General features: G+C 38.8%; 1 protein-coding gene across 7 annotated transcripts in view; it reads right to left on the bottom strand.

Annotated features, from left to right (window-relative positions):
• Nucleotides 1-20,769, bottom strand: part of MARK3 (microtubule affinity regulating kinase 3) — a 103,393-nt gene that overhangs the window by 46,017 nt on the left and 36,607 nt on the right. For all 7 annotated transcript variants that reach the window (XM_061159501.1, XM_061159498.1, XM_061159495.1 and 4 more), the window contains exon 3: nt 20,270-20,323. In XM_061159501.1, the coding sequence (XP_061015484.1) occupies nt 20,270-20,323 (54 nt within the window). The remainder of the gene's footprint in view (nt 1-20,269; nt 20,324-20,769) is intronic.

Raw genomic sequence — 20,769 nt, 5'->3', positions numbered from 1 at the left:
TGGAGAAGGAACTGTCAAGAAAAGGCACTGGTATGAAAAAGAAAAAAATATACATGTCTTCACCTCTCTATAAACAGGGTATTTCTGTAAGGACCAAAGAAACCAATGCCACTGGCTGTCTCTGGGCAGGCATCTGGACGGGTAAAGACTTTGACTCTTATACTTTTATCTATCCTGTGAACTCTGAAGCACAACTGAATTATCTATCTAATTATCTATTTATCTAAATTAGATCTAAATATCTAACTATCTATCTCCTCTTCTCCAATTAATTTTAAGAAAAAGGTTGAAAATAAAGTGTGTATTTTTTTGTTTTTTTTTTTTTTTTGGATAAAAGGGTTTTTTTTCTGAAAAAGAAAAGGTAGCTGAAAGTCGCTGTATTCTGAGGACTGTTAACAAGAGAGTTTACTATTGTTTTCATGGTGTGGGCCAAAGCTGCTGGAGGGTGGAAGGCAAGCAAGTTTTCCAGGGAATGTCTTTTAAAACCAGCAAAAAAAGAAAAAAAAACACACACCAGCAAACATGAGAGCCAGCACAGTAAGGCAAAACCTGAGGAGCTTCAAGACAGTTCAATCCCTCTCAGGGCCACCCTAACATGGAAATAAACAACAGGACAGGGAAGCCAACAGAGGAGAGAAGGTGACTGAAAGCATCACTGAAACCTGCTTGTCTGACTCTAGGCAAAAGCGGTGACCTGTCTCCTACCCAGAAGAGCTGCCGACAGATGGGGGAGATAAACGTGTGGGTGTTGCTGCTGTTCAGTCGCTCTGTCTTTTGTGACCCCATGGACTACTGCCTACCAGGCTTCTCTGTCCATGGGATTTCTCAGGCAAGAACACTGGAGTGGGTTGCCATTTATTTCTCCAGGGGAATCTTCCCACCCCAGGGATCAAACCAGAGTCTCCTGCTTGGCAGGCGGATTCTTTACCACTGAGTCACCAGGGAAGCGAAGCCCATGTGTAGATGTACTGCATGTAATTAACCAGTATTTTACTGATATCACGTAGGTTTATTGCTAACTTTTGGCTACTGAACAAGTGAGCATCCTTGTATATATACATCCTCATACATTTTTGAAACTATATTGGCAGAGCAGATTCCTAGAAACTGAATGGAAGCCAAAGGGCATACATGCTTTTAAAATTTTGTCAGTACTATATTATTCTCTAAAAATATATTAATTCACATTATTGCCAATAAGAGAGTTCCTGATTCTCCGCAATCTTGCCAACAATATGAACTATCAGCTTTTTGCAAATCTGATGTGAAAGACACAGATGTGTTCTTTTCGGATGTGGATGTTGAACATTTTTACTTGAACACTCACCATCTATCCTATTAATTGCCTGAGTATATCTTTTGACTATTTTCTATCAGGTTATATACTCCTGTTTCTCCTTAATTTGCAAGACTTTTTATGTAGTAAGGAAATAGGAACTTTGTCTGCCATAGCAGACAATGTTGGGTACTTATATAAATTCATCCTGACTCTTTCTCTGCTGGCTTTTCATAAGCAATCCTTTTAGCTTCTTTAGCTATGTCATCTATTGTTCACCTACATATTTCTAAAATGCCAGATTATATGGCTTCCTTGATTTCCCACTGTGGATTTAGCTTTCCTAAAGCCCTTCCAAACAGACTTATTATGCCTTCCCTCTCCAATGTCTTCATGAGGTTCTATTATAGTTTTGGCTAAATAGTTTCATTTTTATTGATAAAAGTAGTACGTATATGCAGCTTTGAAAGTCAAACTGTGTAATGTAGTATCTCTCTCCACCCTCAACCCTTGCTCACAACAAGGAGCCCTCTACCCCAGGTATCTGAGCTGCCTTACTTTGGAGCAGAAGTGCTGCTAGTCTGATTTCTTAGCTCCTCCCCCTTGATTAGCTATTGACCTGGTAATATTAGCAATGAAGACTGCTCTTACATCCTGCCCCTCCCCCCCCACGTCCCTTCCCTCCTTCCTCTGATCAGTCACCATAATATTTGGCTAAATTATTCAGTTTGCATTATAAATATTCTTTACAGCCACACTAGGAATGCATTTCTATTCTTTTTTATTTATCAAAAATGTTTTGATTTCCTTTGAGCTAATAATTGTTTTGGTTATTTTGTTCACTTAGGTTTTCTATATAGGTCTCACTTTACTGGTCCATCCTTAGGCTCTGTAACAGAACTGTATATCTCCTCTCAGATACTTTCAAATAGTCAAGTATTCTTTTTTCCTCTCTGAAGATATTAATAATCTGGAGGCCCCTGTTCTGATCTCAAGACCAGCTGTGTTGGATTTCCTGTTCTGGATCCTAGGCTTTCCCACTTATTAGTATTCTCCCTTGCTAGCCCCACCAATATTCCTGAGGAAGAGTAAGCAGATGTCTAAATTCAAATTCAATTCTGGACCTTGCATGGCCCAGAATGTTCTGATTCTACCTTCACATTTGATTGACACTTGGCTGGTTAAAGAATTCTAAAGTTTTCTCTGGTAACTTTTTGTTAGCAAAAAGTTGGTAACGGTCAAGTTTTCTCTGCAAGTGCCACACCCCTTTTTAAAGACATATACTTGACATATAATATACATTGTGTTTAAGTCTAAGGAGTACAATGTGATGATTTGATACAAGCAGATACTGTGAAATAGTTACCACAATAAGGTTAGTTAACATATCCTTCACCTCACATGATTACCATTTTTTTTGTTGTTGTTATGGTGAGAATATTTAATTAAGATCCATTCTCAAAGCAACTTTCAAGTACCTAATACTTGTTAACCACAGTCCCCATGCTATACATTAGAAACTTGGAACTTACCCATCTTACAACTGGAAGTCTGTACCCTCTGACCAACCACTCCCCATTTCCCTCAACCCCCCACCCCCTGGTAACCACTATGAATTCTTTTTATATGAGTTCAGGTTTTTTTTTCTTTTTTTAAGATTCCACATAATTGATATCATAGCTCCAATACTTTGGCCACCTGATGCAAAGGGCCAACTCATTAGAAGAGACCGTGATGCTGGGAAAGATCGAAAGCAGGAGGAAAAGAAAACAAGAGAGAATGAGATGGTTGGATGGCATAACCAGCCCAATAGACATGAGTTTGCGCAAACTCCAGGACATGGTGAAGGACAGGAAAGCCTGGCCTGGTGCAGTCCATGGGGTCACAAAGAGTTGGATACAACTGAGTGGCTGAACAACAAGTGTTTGTCTTTGTCTGATAACTCAGCATAATGCACTTAAGGCCCATCCATGTTGTCACAAAGGGCAGGATTTCCATTTTTACAGCTGAATAATATTCCCATTATTACATAATATATATAATATATACAATTATGAAATATAGAATAACAATATACCCCTCACGCTTTTTTTATCCATTCATCTGTCAATGAACATTTAGGCTGTCGCCCTGACTTGGCTATTGAGAGCAGCACTGCAACAAACATGGAAGATCAGAAACCTCTCCGAGATAGTAACTGTATTTCCTATGGATATACATTCAGAAACTGATTGCTGAGTTGTATGATACATCTAGTTTTAATTTTTTGAGAAAACTCCACACTGTTTTCCATAGTAGTTGTTCAGATTCCGACCAACAGTACACATTTCCCATTTCTTTGCACTCTTGTCAGATTTATCTAGTCTTTTTTGATAACCATTTTAACAGGTGTGAGGTGATATCTCACTGTGGTTTCAATTTGCATTCCCCCGATGGTTAGTGATGTTAAACACCTTTTCATGTACTTGTTGGTTATTTGAATGTCTTCTTTGGAAAAATTTCTATTCAGATCCTTTGTTGTTTTTTAAATTGGATTCTTTAGGGTTTTATTTGCTATTGGGTTGTAAAAGTTCCTTTTCTTCCATTTTGCAGGCTGCATTTTCATTTTGTTGATTGCTTTTTTTTTTGTCTGAGCAGAAGTTTTGTAGACCCACTTTTTGTGCCTGTGCTTTTAGTGTCATATAAAAAAAATCAATACTAAAAAAAAAAAAAAAAAAAAAAAAAAATCAATACTAAGAATAATGTCAAGGAGTTTTCCCCCTGTGCTTTCTTCCATGAACTTTGTTTTCAGATCTTCCACTTAAATCCTTAATCCATTTTGAGTTAATTTTTGTGAGTGGTGTAAGGCAGGGGTCCAGTTTCATTCTTTTACACATGAATATTCAGTTCTCTCAGAATTTTAAAGGCTTTGATCCATTTTCTTCCAGTTTACAGTGATAATTCTTTATGACCTTCCCCCCTCCCCCTTTCTTCTCTTTAATTTTGATGTATTTATGTTTTAATGTACCACAGATTCAGCCTCTGGTACATTAGCATTCAGTCCAGATATCTTGTAGATCTTTGTCCGTTACTGCATTGGCACTAAGCCTTTCAATCTGGAAATTCAGGTCTACAGTTCTGGGAAATCACGTTAGTCTTTGATAATCTTCCCTCCTATCCCCAGTTATTCTTACAACTTCTCTTCATCAGAAGCTAGACCTCCTAGATAGGCACTTCAGTTTTACATGGTATCTTAATTTTCATCTCTACGAACTGAGAGCTTTTGTTGGCTTTATTTTCTAACCCCTTTACTGAATTTCTTTCCAATACCATGAACTATCCTCTCCCCAACAGTCCTTCTTCAATGCACCAGGTTCTTCTTTCATGAATATAATGGTTGTTGTTGCACTGTCTCCCTCTTTTTAAACTCTTTGAAAACACCAATTATAGTGTGTGTGTTTGTTTTTAAAGTAGCTCAGTTTCCTCTTCCAGTGTTTCTTTCTCTTATTCCCGTTTGTTTCAGGTTATCCTCAAATATCTGGAGATTCTTGGCTATCCTCCCATATTTGAGAGAGGCACCAAAACACTGGACAGAATGTTATATAAGAGCTGGACCAGAGGATGACCAGGCAGAGATTAAGCAGATTCACTGAAAGACATTAAACGTCTCTAGCTATATTTTAATTTAGCTCAATTCTCCTGGAGAAGAATCCTCCAAACTCCTTTTATGCAACATGAAGGGCCAAGAGAGTTCTGGGAAGCAAGCAAGGAGATGGGAGAAAGACTTTCATCACTCAGCAGGCCCCTGTTTTTAGTATGGGGGTCCCCAAGTTTAATGCTCTTTGATGGAACCTCTTCAGAAAACAAGCTGCCCAATTTCTACTGGGGGAGAGAAGGGCGGGCTGCCTTAAGGTGGATATAAGGTCCAATTACAGATTTTCAGCCAATCCTGTTTTCAGCTCTACTTGTACCTCCACCCACGAAAGGAGCTAACAGAACTCATTCTTAAACTTTCTGAATTCTGTGGCATGGTTCAGCATGATTCTTGCTGGACCAGCCTACCTATTCCTGCCCCTAGCTGCTTCCTCTGGGGACTTGGTTTCAGCTCACTATGATATACGAAATCTATTACGTGAAAAAAAACATACAATAATGTGTAGACACACACACATGCACCTATTCACCCATCTGTTTTCCATCTGACAAAGCTGGTTTAATTCTTTGTCTGCTAGTCTTCTCTATTTTTGACACTCCTTTTTAATTCCTTTACTACTATTTCGTGAGTGGGAGAAACAAGCAAAGGTAAATGTACTAATGTTTAACTGGATGGCCTATATGCCAATATGTTAATTCCCAATTTTTGAACAGATGCTGTGAGATTGAACTACAGCTTTCTTCCCTGTTTCTGATACATTTTGACAGCCGTCCTGGTTATCCGGGTAATTAAGATCTTTTTTTGGTGTAGTATTTCTGTGTATTCTTGCCACCTCCTATTAGTATCTTCTGCTTCTGTTAGGTCTTTACCGCGTCTGTCCTTTATCGCGCCCATCCTTGCATGAAATGTTTCCTTGATATCTCCAATTTTCTTTTCTTTTATATATTTTACTTATTTGGCTGTGGCGGGTCTTAGTTGCAGCATGTGGGATCTCTAGTTGTGGTCCAGGGACTTAGTTGCCCCACGGCGTATGGGATCTTAGTTCAATCCCTAGTCAGGGACTGAACCCACATCCCCTGCATTGCAAGGCAGATTCTTAACCCCTGGACCACCAAGGAAGTCCCTCCAATTTCCTTGAAGAGATCTCTAGTCTTTCCCATTCTACTCTTTTCCTCTACTTCTGCATTCTTCACTGAAGAAGGCCTTCTTATCTCTCCTTGCTATTCTCTGGAACTCTGCATCTAGTTGGGTATATTTTCCCTTTCTTCTATGTCTTCCGCTTCTCTTCCTTTCTCAGCTATCTGTAAGGCCTTCTCACACAATCACTTTGCATTCTTGCATTTCTTTCTCTTCAGGACGGTTTTGGTGACCGCCTCCTATACAATGTTTCAACCCTCCGTCCATGAAGATCAGGCATTCTAGCTACCAGATCTAATCCCTTGCATTTATTCGTCACCTCCACTATATAATCTTAAGGGATTTGATTTAGGTCATATCTGAATAGCCTAGTGATTTCCCCTACTTTCTTTAATTTAAGCCTGAATTTTGAAATAAGGACTTCATGATCTGAGCCACAGTGAACTCCAGGTATTGAGTCGTGTCTGACTCTTTGCGACCCCATGAACTGTAGACTGCCAGGCTCCTATGTCCATTGAATTTTCCAAGCAAGAATACTGGGGCAAAAAAAAAAAAAGAATACTGGAGCAGATTGCCATTCCCTTCTCCAGGGGATTAGCCCAACCCAGGAATCAAACTCAGGACTCTCTGTGTTTTCCTGCACTGGCAGGCGGATTCTCAACCACTGTGCCACCTGGGAAGTCCATTATTAGTTCCTTACATTATTCTTAGTTCCTGAGATTTATTCTGTTCGTTCTTCTAACTTACTAAATATTTAATGTACTGTCATTTTTTGTTAATAGTATAAGGTTTCAAATTTTCATGAACAACAAAAGCAGTATTCTATATGTTCTGATACACAGTGTAACTTTCTAGATACAGTGCAATTTTGATTTGCATTTTCTCTTAGACCCCATGAGTTCTGTGAGTGCCTTAAGTTCCTTACATTGGTACTTTTTCTTTGTTTCTGTTTTTACTGCTTGTTCAGAAAATGTAACCTGGAAATATCTCTTAGTTAGATTTATTAATTGTATTAACTGGACCACTGCTTATAGCTAGCTGCACAAGTGCCCAATCCTGAGGAAATCATTTTGCTTGCAGTCGTCATAGTTTTGAATAGTTATCACAATAATTTCCTGGCACATAGCAGTAATGTATCCTAAGAAAGGGATGCTTTTAAAAAAAAAATTCACAAATTTGTGGGACTTCCCTGGTGGTCAATTGGTTAAGGCTCTCTGCTTCCACTGCATGGGGCACAAGTTCCATCTCTGGTCAGGGAACTATGATCCCGCATGCCACAAGGTGTGGCCAAATAATTTAAATTAAAAATGTGCAAGTCTGTAATATGGGCTAGTGGAGGAGCTCTATATAAAGACCTGTATCTTTCTTCCTCTACTTAACATGCCACACACAGACTGAGAGAGGAAGCCTCCTTTGTCACTCTTGTGCTTCTAATTTTAGCTCAGATTTTACCTGTCACGTATTTTGGGATTCTATTTATCATCTGCCCTTTTACTACTGAAAATAAAAAATTTAAATGTGAAAATAAATGTAAAATAACTGTCTTTACAATAGCAATTGTGCAATGAACCAGAAAAAACACTTCGAAGAACAAAGTGTGTGTGTGTGTGTGCATGTGTGTGTGTGTGTACAGGCATGAATGGAGACTGTACTGCAGATCAGTGGAAAAAGGAGAGCCTAGACAGTAAGATGTAACACATGAAAAAAACATGAAATTAAGATTCCTATTTCACAATATGCACAACTTCAAGGTAGATTAAAGATTATAAAACTTAAAGACAATAGAGAAAACTATCTTTATGGCCCCAGGCAGGGAAGAATTTGTTAAAGACATAAAAGGTACAAACCATAAAAGAAAAGATTGATAAATTCAGGTATGCTAAAATTAAGAATCTCTCCTGTTCATCAAAAGACAACATCCAGAGAATGAAAACATATACCATCAAACAGAAGAAGCTACATGTCACATGTTAGTATACAGAATATACAATCTCTAAAATGATTAAGAAAAACAATTCAATACAAACTGAACAAAAGACTTCAACAGGCAATTGACAGAACAAAAGCCAATACAAATATGAAAGATGTAATACGCATCAGTAATCATGGAGATACAAATTAAAACCACAGTGACATAGTTTTATATCTACCAGATGGGCAAGAACTGAAAAATCAGACGAAAACTTGACAAGGATGTGACATTACTTGAACTGCTCATTTGTAAACTACAGATAAAAATAATGTCACAGGGCTGCTATGACAACAGGCAATGAATGATGCAGACCGTTCATGGTCATTAAGACTCTGACCTCCGGAGCACACTACCTGGCCCCCCCTGGGCCTCTGCCACTCACTCACTCACTGAACCAAGGTGGCTGGACCTCCTGGGCCTCTGGTACTCCCAGGATAAAGGATCTGACAGGCAGAGATCTTGGAACAGTGCCTGGCACACAGTAAGCAACATGCAGCTGTGATTCTGGCTGTTATTGCCAGGATTCTTTCCCAAAGGTCTACTTTTAAAACCTATTTTCAATTTTTTTGCAAATTGATTTTCTCCAGGCTGGGCTCCAAGTCTGACCCCTTTAACTCATTACTGACCGGGGGATTTTTGTAGAAACTAATGCATATGGCTGGTGAGTTTTATTTTGGTTGGCTAAAAATTAATTGTTATTTCACTAGCACTGCAGGTTACTACATTCAGTAGTTATACCTGACACACCTGTTAAGTCTTCTAATTTCTGTGAAATATCTTCTGTACTCTTTTGCTGAAGCAAAGGAGCATTCTCCAGCACCATGAGTTTCATTTTCACTTTCTGGATCAGAATCAATCACTAAGGTTTTTCTTTTTGTTGGTATAACGTTCACACTGTCTGAATCATAACTATGTTCTGAAGAACTACCATCTTCTGAGACACTAGTATACATGTTGCTCGGAAAATCAGAGAAAGTATCTGCATAAAACTCACTGAAAAATTCTTCTACACTCAAAATATCATGATGCATCATTTTGGGAAATTTCCTGTTTATAATAAATACTTTGGTTGAAAAAAAACCTAACAGAGCAAAATGTGAATGACAACGACAATCGTTAAGTTGTATAGTGAACCCCTGATAATTTTAAGCTCTAACAACGTCTCACGGTGATGCTAACTTATCATTCTCTAAAAACGTACTGATATGTCTCCGGTCAATAACCTTCAGGCAACAAAAGACATATTTAGTACATCCCCAGTCAATAACGTGCTAACATACTTGGTTTTTCAGTGACTTTTCTAAATAGCACAGTGAACCACTGGTACAATTAAAAATAAATTCTAATATCCTTAATTCAAAATCTACTCTAAACCTCCTACCCAAAGTGAAAATAAGTCAGGCAATAAATTGAAATTTTCCCTCTAAAGCAGCAGCAATATTGAAGCTATATTTTCCTTCACTTTTATTATCACTTTTGAAATCTAACAATACACATGCATTTTAATTCTCAGTATTTTAAGTGCACAAGGTGAAGGGTCTGTATTAGAGCTTGTTTCCTGTATCCTGCTGTAAAAGTCTGTACCCTGTACCTGATTCACCACACAGATCCGAATGCAGACCCTGGATTGTAAGTAACAGTCAGGGCTCTAGGTATTTTTTTTATTTCCTGATTTCTTCAGAGACCCACTGGTTTAGTGATCCACGTTGTTCAGCCTCCACGTGTTTTGTGTTTTTTGTAGTTTTTTTGTTCTTATACTTGACTTCTAGTCTCACAGTGTTGTAGTCAGAAAAGACATCTGATATGGTTTACCTTTTCCTGAATTTGCCAAGGCTTGTTTTGTTGCCCAGCATGTGATCTATTCTGGAAAATGTTCTATGTATATTTGAAGAGAATGTGTATTCTGCTGCTTTCAGATGGAGTGCTCTAAGGAATCAATATTGTTAAAATGTCCATACTGACCAAGGCAATCTACAGATTCAAATGAAATCTTTATTAAAATACCAATGGTGTTTTTCAAAGAATAGAAAAAATAATTTTAAAACCTGCATAGAAATACAAAAGAGCTCATATAGCCAAAGCAATCTTGAGAAAGAAGAGAGTTGGAGGCATCCTTGACTTCAGACTATGTTACAAAGCTACACCAATTAAAGCAGTATCGCATCGGCCCAAAAAGAAACCCACACACTTATAGGCAAGAATACACAACAGAGAAAAGGCAGTCTCTCTGATAATTAGTGCTGGGAAAACTGGACAGCTACAGGTACAAGAATGAAATTAGAACATTCTCTAACACTATATACAAAAATAAATTCAAAATGGATTAAAGACCTAAATGTAAGACTGGATACTATAAACATCCTAGAGAAAAATACAGGCAGAACATTCTAACATAAATCACAGCAATATTTTTTGGAACTTCTCCTAAAGTAAAGGAAACAAAAGCAAAAATAAACAAATGGGACCTAATTAAACCTAAAAGCTTTTACACAGCAAAGGCAACTACTGACGAAATGAAAAGGCAACCTACTGAATGGGAGAAAATATTTGCTGATGATATGACCAATAAAGAACTAATATTCAATACATATGAACAGCACATATTACACAACATCAAAAAAACACAACTCAATTAAAAAATGGGCAGAGGAACTGAATAGATATTTTCCCAAAGAGGAAATGCAGACGGCCAAAAGGCACATGAAAAGATGCTCAATATCACTTATCATCAGGGAAATGCAAATCAAAACCACAATGAATATTACCTCACATCTGTCAGAATGGTTACTATCAAAAACAACACAAAGATCAATATTGGTCGGCATGTGGAGAAAAGAGAACCTTCACACACTATTGATGGGAATGTAAATTGGTACAGCCATTATGGAAAACTACGGAGCTTCTCAAAAACTAAAAACAGAACTATATACAAATAATTCCATCACTGGGTGAGTATTCAAAAAAACCCCAAAACACTAATTCAAACAGATACAGGCACTCCAATGTTCACAACAGCATTATTTACATCTGTCAAGATATAGGGGCAACCCAAATGTCCATCAACAGATGAATGGATAACGATGTGGTATGTGTGTATATATAAAATATTACTCAAGCCATAAAAATGAATGAAACTCTGCCATCACAGTAACGTGAATGGACCTGGAGGGCATTATGCTAAGTAAAAAAAGTCAAAGATAAATATTGTATATCACTCAAATGTGGACTCTTAAAAATACAACAAACTGTGAATATAACAGAAGCAGACTCACTGATACAAACTAGTGGTTACCCATGGGGGGAAGGGAGTGGGGAGGGGCATTATGGGGGAGCGAAGTAAGAGGTACAAACTATTAGGTATGAAATAAGCTACAAGGATTATTTTACAACACAGGAATATAACCAACATTTTATAATAACTATGAAGGAAGTATAAACTTTAAAAACTGTGTATCACTATATTGTACACCTTTAACTTATATAAGTAACTATACTCCAATTTTTAAAAATGAATTTAAAAAAACCCAGGACTCTAACAACTCTTTTTGTTAGTGGCCTGAGCTACTTAGCCTCTTACAAGTCAATATGGAAAGAGGAAGCTATTAACAAAGGAAAAAGATGAACAGAGCTGCTTGATGAAAAAGATTCCAAAAATGACCTGTGCTTCACCAGATGGGCAAGGAAAAGTAAAGAAATCCAGAAATTTGGTTAGGAAGAGTCTGAGAGGGAGGAGATAGTCAGCAGTGGTAGTGGCACCAGCCCACAAGAGGAAGGGGTCACCGTTAACAAAGGGCACCCTCAGAAAGAGGAGAGAAATTAAGAACCCTGCAGGGAAGCAAAAGAAGTCCGGGATCCATTCTCATCTGAGATGAGCACCCGGATCCCTCTGCCTCACCCTAGACCCAACCAGTCGGCACCTCCAGGGGGTGGAGTATTCTGAAGAAAACATGGACTTTTTTTTTTTTAAACTCCACTGTGTGTTTAGTCACCCAGTCATGTCAGACTCGTTGTGACCCGATAGACTGTAGCCCGCCAGGCTACTCTATCCATGGGATTTTCCAGGCAAGAACACTCAAGTGGGTCGCCATGCCCTCCTCCAGGGGATCTTTCCGACACAGGGGTCGAAACCACATCTCCTGTGTCTCCTGCATGGCAGGCAGATTCTTTACCCGCTGAGCCAGAGACTTCCACGAGAGATGATTCTAATGCACAGCAAGGGTTAAAAAAGATTGGCCTAAGGAGACTGAAGCAAAGGTACTCCAAATAACCTAGTGTGGTTAACAGTAAAAGTAAATTACATTGTAGATCATATGAAAAGCATGAACAGGTTCTCTCTGCTTCCAAATATACAGTTCTTTGGTTTGTCCCACAACTAAGATTTCCTGGGATGCCAAGAAAAGGTCACTTACAGACCTCTAAGCATTACAGTGGCTTCAAAAAAAAAAAAACAAACATCGACTTAAGACAACAGACTTGAGTGGGTGTAAGCAGAATTTCCCAGAAAGACCCTGATAAAAGGAATCCATAGTCAATAGGTCAATAATCATTCAGTAAACTGGTATGTATCTTACACATACTTTCTTTTTTTTGGTTGCACTGTGCTGTCATAAAGAAAGCTGAACACTGAGGAACTGCTGCTTTTGAACTGTGGTGTTGAAGATTCTTGAGAGTCCCTTGGACTTAGGAGATCAAACCAGTCAGTCCTATTATTCATTGGAAGGGCTGATGCTGAAGCTGAAGCTTCAATACTTCGGCCACCTGATGCGAAGAACTGACTCACTGGAAAAGACCCTGATGCTGGGGAAGATTGAAGGCAGGAGAAGGGGACAGAGGATGAGATGGTTGGATGCCATCACCGACTTGATGGATTATGAGTTTGAGCAAGCTCCAGGAGTTGGCGATAGACAGGGAAGCCTGGCGTGCTGCAGTCCATGAGGTCACAAAGAGTCAGACACAACTGAGTGACTGAACTGAACCGTGCTGTTACTCAGGATCTCAGTTCCCTGACCAGGGACTGAACCCATGCCCCCTGCAGTGGAAGGGCAGGGTTCTAACCAAAGGAACACCAGGGAATTCTCATAATTTGCGCATATTTGAATTTAAGGTTCATTCTTCTTTTTCTTCTGTAATTTTGATTAATACTTTTTAAACAGAGGGATTTCCTTTTCTAACAGTCTGGATTTAAGAATGGTGCTTGAATCTTACTGAAAAAAATGTTTTCCTGGGTTAGCAAGATCAACTATAACATGGATTCTCCATTGAGGGCTCTGTCTCTGCCCTGTCAGATCTTTAATTGGACAAAGACATCCTTGTCCAAAGTGCAGAGCACCAGATTAGAAGTGACAGGTAATACAAAACACTCATTTTTCCAAACTACCCCTGGCAGACTGGAATTATAGAAGGAAACCAATTAAATGGCTTTCAGCAAAAATCAGATAAATTCAGATAAGAAAAAAAAATCAAATACAGATATGGAATAAACTAGCCCTGTGTTGAGGGCAAGTCCTGTAGTTGGCCCAAGAAGCTCAGTGTTTATTCTGCAGATGGGACCAATAAGACTCAAAATAGGTGATTATATTGCATTAGTAGGGTTTGGGCTTTTTTCTTTTTGGATTGCCATATTCACCACAGCTCCACATGAAGGAACAGAGAACATACATGTTTCTAGATGACAGATGTTTAACTAGAAAAGAAAAAAATTCGGTCAATAACTGAAGTCATCAACACTGGAACAGAGAGGCACAGGAAGAAGAATGCCTCCATCTCTCTGTGTGTTTAAAGCTGGCTAAGTGCTAACTCACTTGCTTCAGTCATGTCTGACTCTTTGCAATCCTACGGACTGCAGCCTGCCAGGGTCCTCTATCTATGGGATTCTTCAGGCAAGAATACTGCAACGGGATGCCATGCTCTGCTCCAGGGGATCTTCCCAACCCAGGTCTCCTGCACTGCGGGCAGATTCTCCACCAGTGAGCCACCACGGAAACTCTAATGCTAGCTAACCAGCTGTCACAAACATACACTAGGAAAAAAAAGTCAATTATTTCATTAATTTACACAGTACCTGTTTTTAACTAAACGGTACCAGTTTAAGAAACAGATGGTGGACTGCTTATATTGATGTAAGGCGATCAAGAAGACTGTTGTTTTTAAAAAAATTTCATTTGGCCATATCGAGTCTTAGCTGTGGCATGCAGGATCTTTTGTTGTGGCGCGTGGGCTTTCTAGTTGTGGCACTCTAAGCTCAGTAGTTGTGGGATGTAGGTTTAGTTGCTCCGCAGCATGTGGGGTCTTAGTTCTCTGACCAGGGATCGAACCCGCATCCCCTGTATTGCAAGGTGGATCCTTAACCACTGGACCACCAGGTAAGTCCCAAGACTATTTCTAAAACAACACAATCTCAGTCAGAAGAACCCAGGGGAAGGTTAGGGAACCACTGAAAAATTTATTATACACAGATGACTGTTCCTTAAAGAGCCGGGGCGTTTGAGGCTCCCAGTTCAGCCTAATACGGGCTCTGGCTCAGGGCCTTACATGGCCCTGCAAACTTGCAGGCCTCTGCAGCCCGCTGCTGCTGCTGCTCCTCACATTGTCTGTGCAATTCTCCAAGAATGCGCAATGAGGACCTCCATGTCAGCACTGCAAGGAGGACTGAAAATGTCTTTGCATGCTTCATGACTTACTGAAAAACATTTAGATCCTCAAGGCCTAGGTAAAATTTTACTGCAAACCATATGGGTTCACCCAGAGTTCACAGCACTTGTCTGACTTATCATCACAAGGCTTGGTTCAGAAGAACAATAAAGTTTCTTAAATGAATTACTAAGAGGACACCCCTACACATTCCTCACAACACTATCTTCTCACCCTGTATTTTAAAACATAAGTTATTATTCAGGTATGGTGAGTCAAGAGGTTAGGAGAAGACTACCACTAAAAGGATGGTTACTTAGAGTTCCCAAAAAAGGGGCACACAGGGCCTTGTGAGGGAGCACCAGGATGGGTCAGGAGGCAGAAAGAGCAAGGGGAAAGCATGGGCAAGTTTTTATCCTGGTTTCCACAGGAAAGGCAAGTCCAGGCAGGGCGAGCAGGCTGAGGACTGGTTCCTTTGGATAATATCAGCAGATCTCAGGTGTAAGTATAGTTGTTAGGTGCCCAGTACCTGCAGCGCAGAGAAATAGCTGCCTCCTGGAGTTTAAGAACAAGCAAAGGACATGGTCAGAGCATGGGCTCTGCACTGCTTGGTCTGCACCTGAACAATCCTCAGAGGGGAGCAGTTTTCTACTTCCAGGAGCTGGCAAATTCTGGGAGTACTCTCTCCCAGATCAGCCAGAGCATCAAGAATACAAAAAACTGGAAAACACAGTTCCTGTATCTTGTTCTGTTTTTCTCTATGGGACTGACATGACATCACACCACGTATCTGCTCACTGCTACTCCCCTAGTATGACGTCAATTCCATGAAAGCCAGAACTTCATTTGGTTTCAGTGTTTATCCTCAGTACTTAGAACAGTGCCTGGCACACAGCAGGTATTTACTAGAAGTGCGTGTTAAATGAAAGAGTGATTAAACAAATTTGCATTAAGACATGAGTTATGCAAAGTTCGAAAGGGGAGGTGGGGAACAAGGCTTTCTTTTCTCACGTACTTGAAATATTTCTTCAAAATTGAAATTATTAACTAACTTCTTCACCACCACTACAGAGAGAAATCTCAGGTTAGTTCCCACCACAACGAGGGAAATTTAATCACAGAAGGGTAGCGTAAGGAAATGCAATGAGTCCATGCTCTGGAGTTGGACTAAGATTTACATCTTTGCTCCATCACCTACGAACTGGAGAGCTTACTATATTAACTTTTCAGTTTGTCTCCTCAATGGAAAGTCAAGATGTTAGTAATACTCACCTAACAGAGTATGAAGAGGAAAAGATATCCATCAGGCTAGTTAGTGTGAAAAAGCCTCTGTATGTGGGGACACAGGAACTCTAGCATCTAACGACAATGAAATCCTGTCCAATGAGGGACCCGAGGACACTGCCTACACCAAGTGCTCTGTTATCTAAACTGAGCTAAACATGCTTTCACTTAGAGTCCACTAACGTTCAACTCCACACTGACTACACCCATCATGAAATGACTGCTCGCACATCTATCAGTTAGGGGACTCGGCAGGTTACTTTACCTCCTGGCCTCTCTCTCCTGAATAACAGAGCTTACCTCATGAAACTGTTCCACAATGTGATATGTGGAGATGGGGCATCCAGGAATTAAGTCGGTTTAGATGAGGTCATGAGGGTGTTTCCTTATGATGGGATTAGTGCCCTTTTAAGCAGAGACATCAGAGAGCATGCACACGTGCTCACACACCTTCCCCCCACTTTGCTGTGAAGACACAGTGAGATGGCAGCTCTCTGCAATCCAAAAAGAAAGCTCTCACCAGAACCCGACCATGCCAGCAACCCTGATTTTGGACTTCCCAGCCTCTAGAACTGTGTGAAATAAACACAATTTGTGAAATAGAGCCACCCAGTCTACAGTATTTTATTATAACACCTTGAGCAAACTACTACAGTACTTTATACTAAACACGCACATTTAAGACATTATCAGAAGTAGTCTACAGCAAATAGGTCCTATGAGACCCAAGTCAGAACCCACAATTCAATTCTTAAGCTTTACTTACTTCCTGTAAGGGTAAAATTAAAGAAACAAACAGAAATATCTCTGGGAAAAGAATTAAAAAAAGAGAGAAAAAATAGATACATATATATGTATAACTGATTCACTTTGCTGTACACTGCCACTAAAATAACACTGTAAATCAACTACACTCCAAAAACAAAAAACCAAAGAAAATCTTCTACTCTACCTCAAAATCAATATTCAGCAGGATACACAATAACACTCAGTCCTTAGCATATGCCAGGAACTACACTCAGCTCTTCTAAGGGCTTTTAAATGTTAAGTTATTTAATTCTCACCACAGCCCTAGAAATAATGTTATTATTTCCATTTTAAAAGCAGGGAAATGAAGATCCAGGGAGGTGACGTGTCACAAAGTTAGGCTAGGTTGAAGCCTAAACTTGAATCCATGTAGCCTGGCTTCACCATTTTCCCACCCATGACTCTATACTCCCTTCTCTTTATGTTAGTACTACTCCAAGATTAGAAAAGAAAATAACTTCAGGTGGGTCACACTTAGTGTACTGGCATGTCTTAATAAAGCCATAACTTGCTTCTTTATGACACACAAAACAAAACAAGGCTGCAAGACCATTTGCATGTAACCAAATCAAAGCTAAAAATGACTTTATAAAACCAGGAAGAAGACTAACATTTTTAAAACTCCTGTTGTTTTCAACAGCATTATAGGTACACAACGTTACACATTTCTTTTCTTTTCTTTTTTTTCATTACACATTTCTTTAAAGGCTGACCTAAAAGACATTTATAAACAGAAAAATGTCTCAGGGATAGTTACTCAGAAATTAAGTAGTACCAAAAAAAACCATGGAGAAAGATATATCTGATTAGAATCTAACATTTATTCACTCAGTGGCTAGAAAAATTAAAAGGAAAAATGAGGAACTTGTCAGTGAAAATAATGTCAGTTTACAAATAGGCAATCACCTCAGGTTTGCTTATCTGCATTTATCAGACATGATCTATGTGTAAGCCAGGATACTGCGAACACTTTTAAACTATCTTAACACTGATGTTCAAACACTGCCTGAATGAACCAGTCCACATACTTTTGGCAGTGGCAGTACAAAAAGATTACATACTGTTGACAGAATGCTCCTTAATGTAAATGTTAGCTCCTAAAGCTGTACACGAAGTTCCAGAGTTTAAGATCACAATATAAGAGCTCTGTTGCTGACGCAGGTGTGGTAACAACTTAAGTGACGCTGAGGAAGAAAACCAGAAGCAAGAAGCACTATTCCAGGGGCGTAAGATGCCAGGTACATATACCACCCTGCTGCCACTTTTCCATGGAAAAGGAACTCAGCGAAAAAGAATTCTGAAGGAAATATTTATAGAATGCTTTTAATTTATAAGAAAAGAATATGAACACATGATTTACAGTTTAAAACAATGCCCTAAAACTGAAAACATTACACTTTTCAGATTATTTAACTTGGATGGATCTTCCTTTAGTATAAATCTTCTGTGGCTGGTTCATACTTGTACCATACCAAACAAATCTTAAAAGTCATACCTATTGTTTATGTGCCAAAATTAATGCTGAACAAATCTGAATAATCTCACTATCAAGCTAGCCAGACAACCTATCATGTACTGAATTGACAGTGATAAGACAAACTGTAATTTGTAATAATAAAAAAGAATAGTGGCAATTAAAAACTATGACCAAAAATAATGAAAAAAGCAATCAAGCATGAAACAAAAATTGCAATCAACTCAATACTATGATAAAATTCTTCCTAGAAAAATGCTAGAATTCCAGCTATTTACAAGTACACTTGAACAATGGAAGATTTGTAACATCATTAGAATCCTCAGCAAACTTCTTTACACACTAATTTTAGTTCTGAACACCAAGTTTTTATAACCCCTTACCTAATAATTAGCACCAAGTCCCTAGGTGCATGAAGAAATGAAAGTTTAAGGAAAGGGATATAATTTCATCTTCAGAACAAAGGACTAGAATTTCTGGATCCTTCCAGGGCCACCCTGAAAATCCTTAAAGGCCACTATGTCCTGCAGAACCACTTGTTTAAATAACATTTTCAGTGCAAGATAAAATCTACCTCACTTCCCACCTCAACCTCTACCCCACCCCTCAAGGACAGGATTTCAAAATCATGATGTAAATGGAAAATAACCATTGGAACTACATTAGAAATGTACATAAGGCATTACGCTTAAAATACCTTACACATTGCTTTGCAGTATACAAAACTCTTTTATATGTGTTATTTCATGGATATAATCCATCATGAAAAGATTAAATCTCCATTTGATTATTTTTTATTATTTTCAACTGAAGTTTAGTTGACATACAATATTATGCTTGCTTCAGGTATACAACATAGTGACCTGACAATCAAATACATTATGAAATGATTACCATTGTAAGTCCAATAACCACCTGTCACCATGTAAAATTATCACCACATTATTGACTTCATTCCTTAAGCTATACGTTATATCCCCGTGACTTGTTTACTTCGTAACTAGAAGTTTTTACCACTTAAGTCTTCCTTACCTATTTCACTCAATTCTCCTCTGGCAACCAACAGTTTTGCTCTCTGTAAGTCTGTTTCTGTTTTGTTTGTTTTGTTTTTTAGATTCCACATATAAGTGAGATCATATGGTACTTGTCTTTGTCTGACTTACTTCACTTAGTGAAATTGTCTCTGTTTTTAAAGATGAGAAACCCAATGTCAGAAAGTTAAGTGACTAGCTCAAGGTCAAGTGAGACATTCAGTTAAGTGGCAGAGGACTTCCTGTTCTTATTTCTAGGTCTCCGTACCTTCCAGCTACCACAGGCCAAGTCTAGAAATCTAATGAAGAATGCATAAAGGCTTTGCAAAACTAAAAAGGACTAGAGGGATGTTTTCATGAAGAGTGCTAATCACTCACTGATGCACCAGTGAAATACCTGTGACCAGGCCCTGCCTGAGCAAGGACATCTTCCCAAGGGCCATGAGGACCTTGAAAAGAGGCCCAGGTGATTTTAACATGCAGCACGTTGAGAAGCTCTGAGCACACCAGATAATACAAATGGCAGCAGTGTATTACAAACATGTTTTCAACTATCAGTTCAGTTTTACTTTTTTCCTTCCATATGAATTAATCATCACTCCTTAAGTAGACATATAGTGATAGTTTAATAAAGCTAAACTGCTGACTTGAAAAAAGATCACAGTATTAGCTGTAAAAGATGTATAACTCTGCATAAGACTAATTACATGAAAATATGTTTTTCTGTCTTTTTATAATTCTATTCAATATTTAGAATATCCAATTTGAAAGTACAGCCTTCAGTTTGTGCTATTAAGTACATTTTAAAAATCATTATCTTCAACTGGAAAGGAAGGAAAAAAATCGAACAATACTGCATTTAAACAATATTACATTTAAGTAGTATTCATCTGAGGAAGAGGAAGCTTTACTGTGTACTAAACACAATAAAAATTACAGTACAGGTAATTAATGGACAAATTAGATGGCAATTAGCACTGAAAATCATTTTTAAAAAAAATACCGTCTGTTGGACCAATCTTACCTTTTGTAGACTTGTTGGATTCAACTGAGTTTTGTCAATTATTTTTATTGCAACCTAGAAAAAAATAAATTAATATTTATAGATTTTAATAATTTGGTGTGAAAGTCACTCATTCATGTCCAACTCTGTGAGACCACATGGACTATACAGTCCATGGAATTCTCCAGGCCAGAATACTGGAGTGGGTAGCCTTTCCCTTCTCCAGGTGATCTTCCCAAACCAGGGATCGAGCCCAGGTCTCCTGCATTGCAGGCAAATTCTCTACCAGCTGACCTACAAGGGAAGTCCAAGAACACTGGAGTGGGTAGCCTATCCCTTCTCTAGCGGATCTTCCTGACCCAAGAATCCAACCAGGGTCTCCTGCATTGCAGGCAGATTCTTTACCAACTGAGCTATCAGGGAAGCCCAAGAATTTGGTAATCACAGATTAACTGGTAACAGTTTTGTGAACACCCAGACAGGAGACACTGTTGAAAAACAAGCACTTAAACAAACCTTAA

Source organism: Dama dama, chromosome 13 (genome assembly GCF_033118175.1).
Source record: "Dama dama isolate Ldn47 chromosome 13, ASM3311817v1, whole genome shotgun sequence".
In the NCBI taxonomy this organism is placed as follows: Eukaryota; Metazoa; Chordata; class Mammalia; order Artiodactyla; family Cervidae; genus Dama; species Dama dama.
This window is presented reverse-complemented; position numbering and strand designations above follow the sequence as displayed.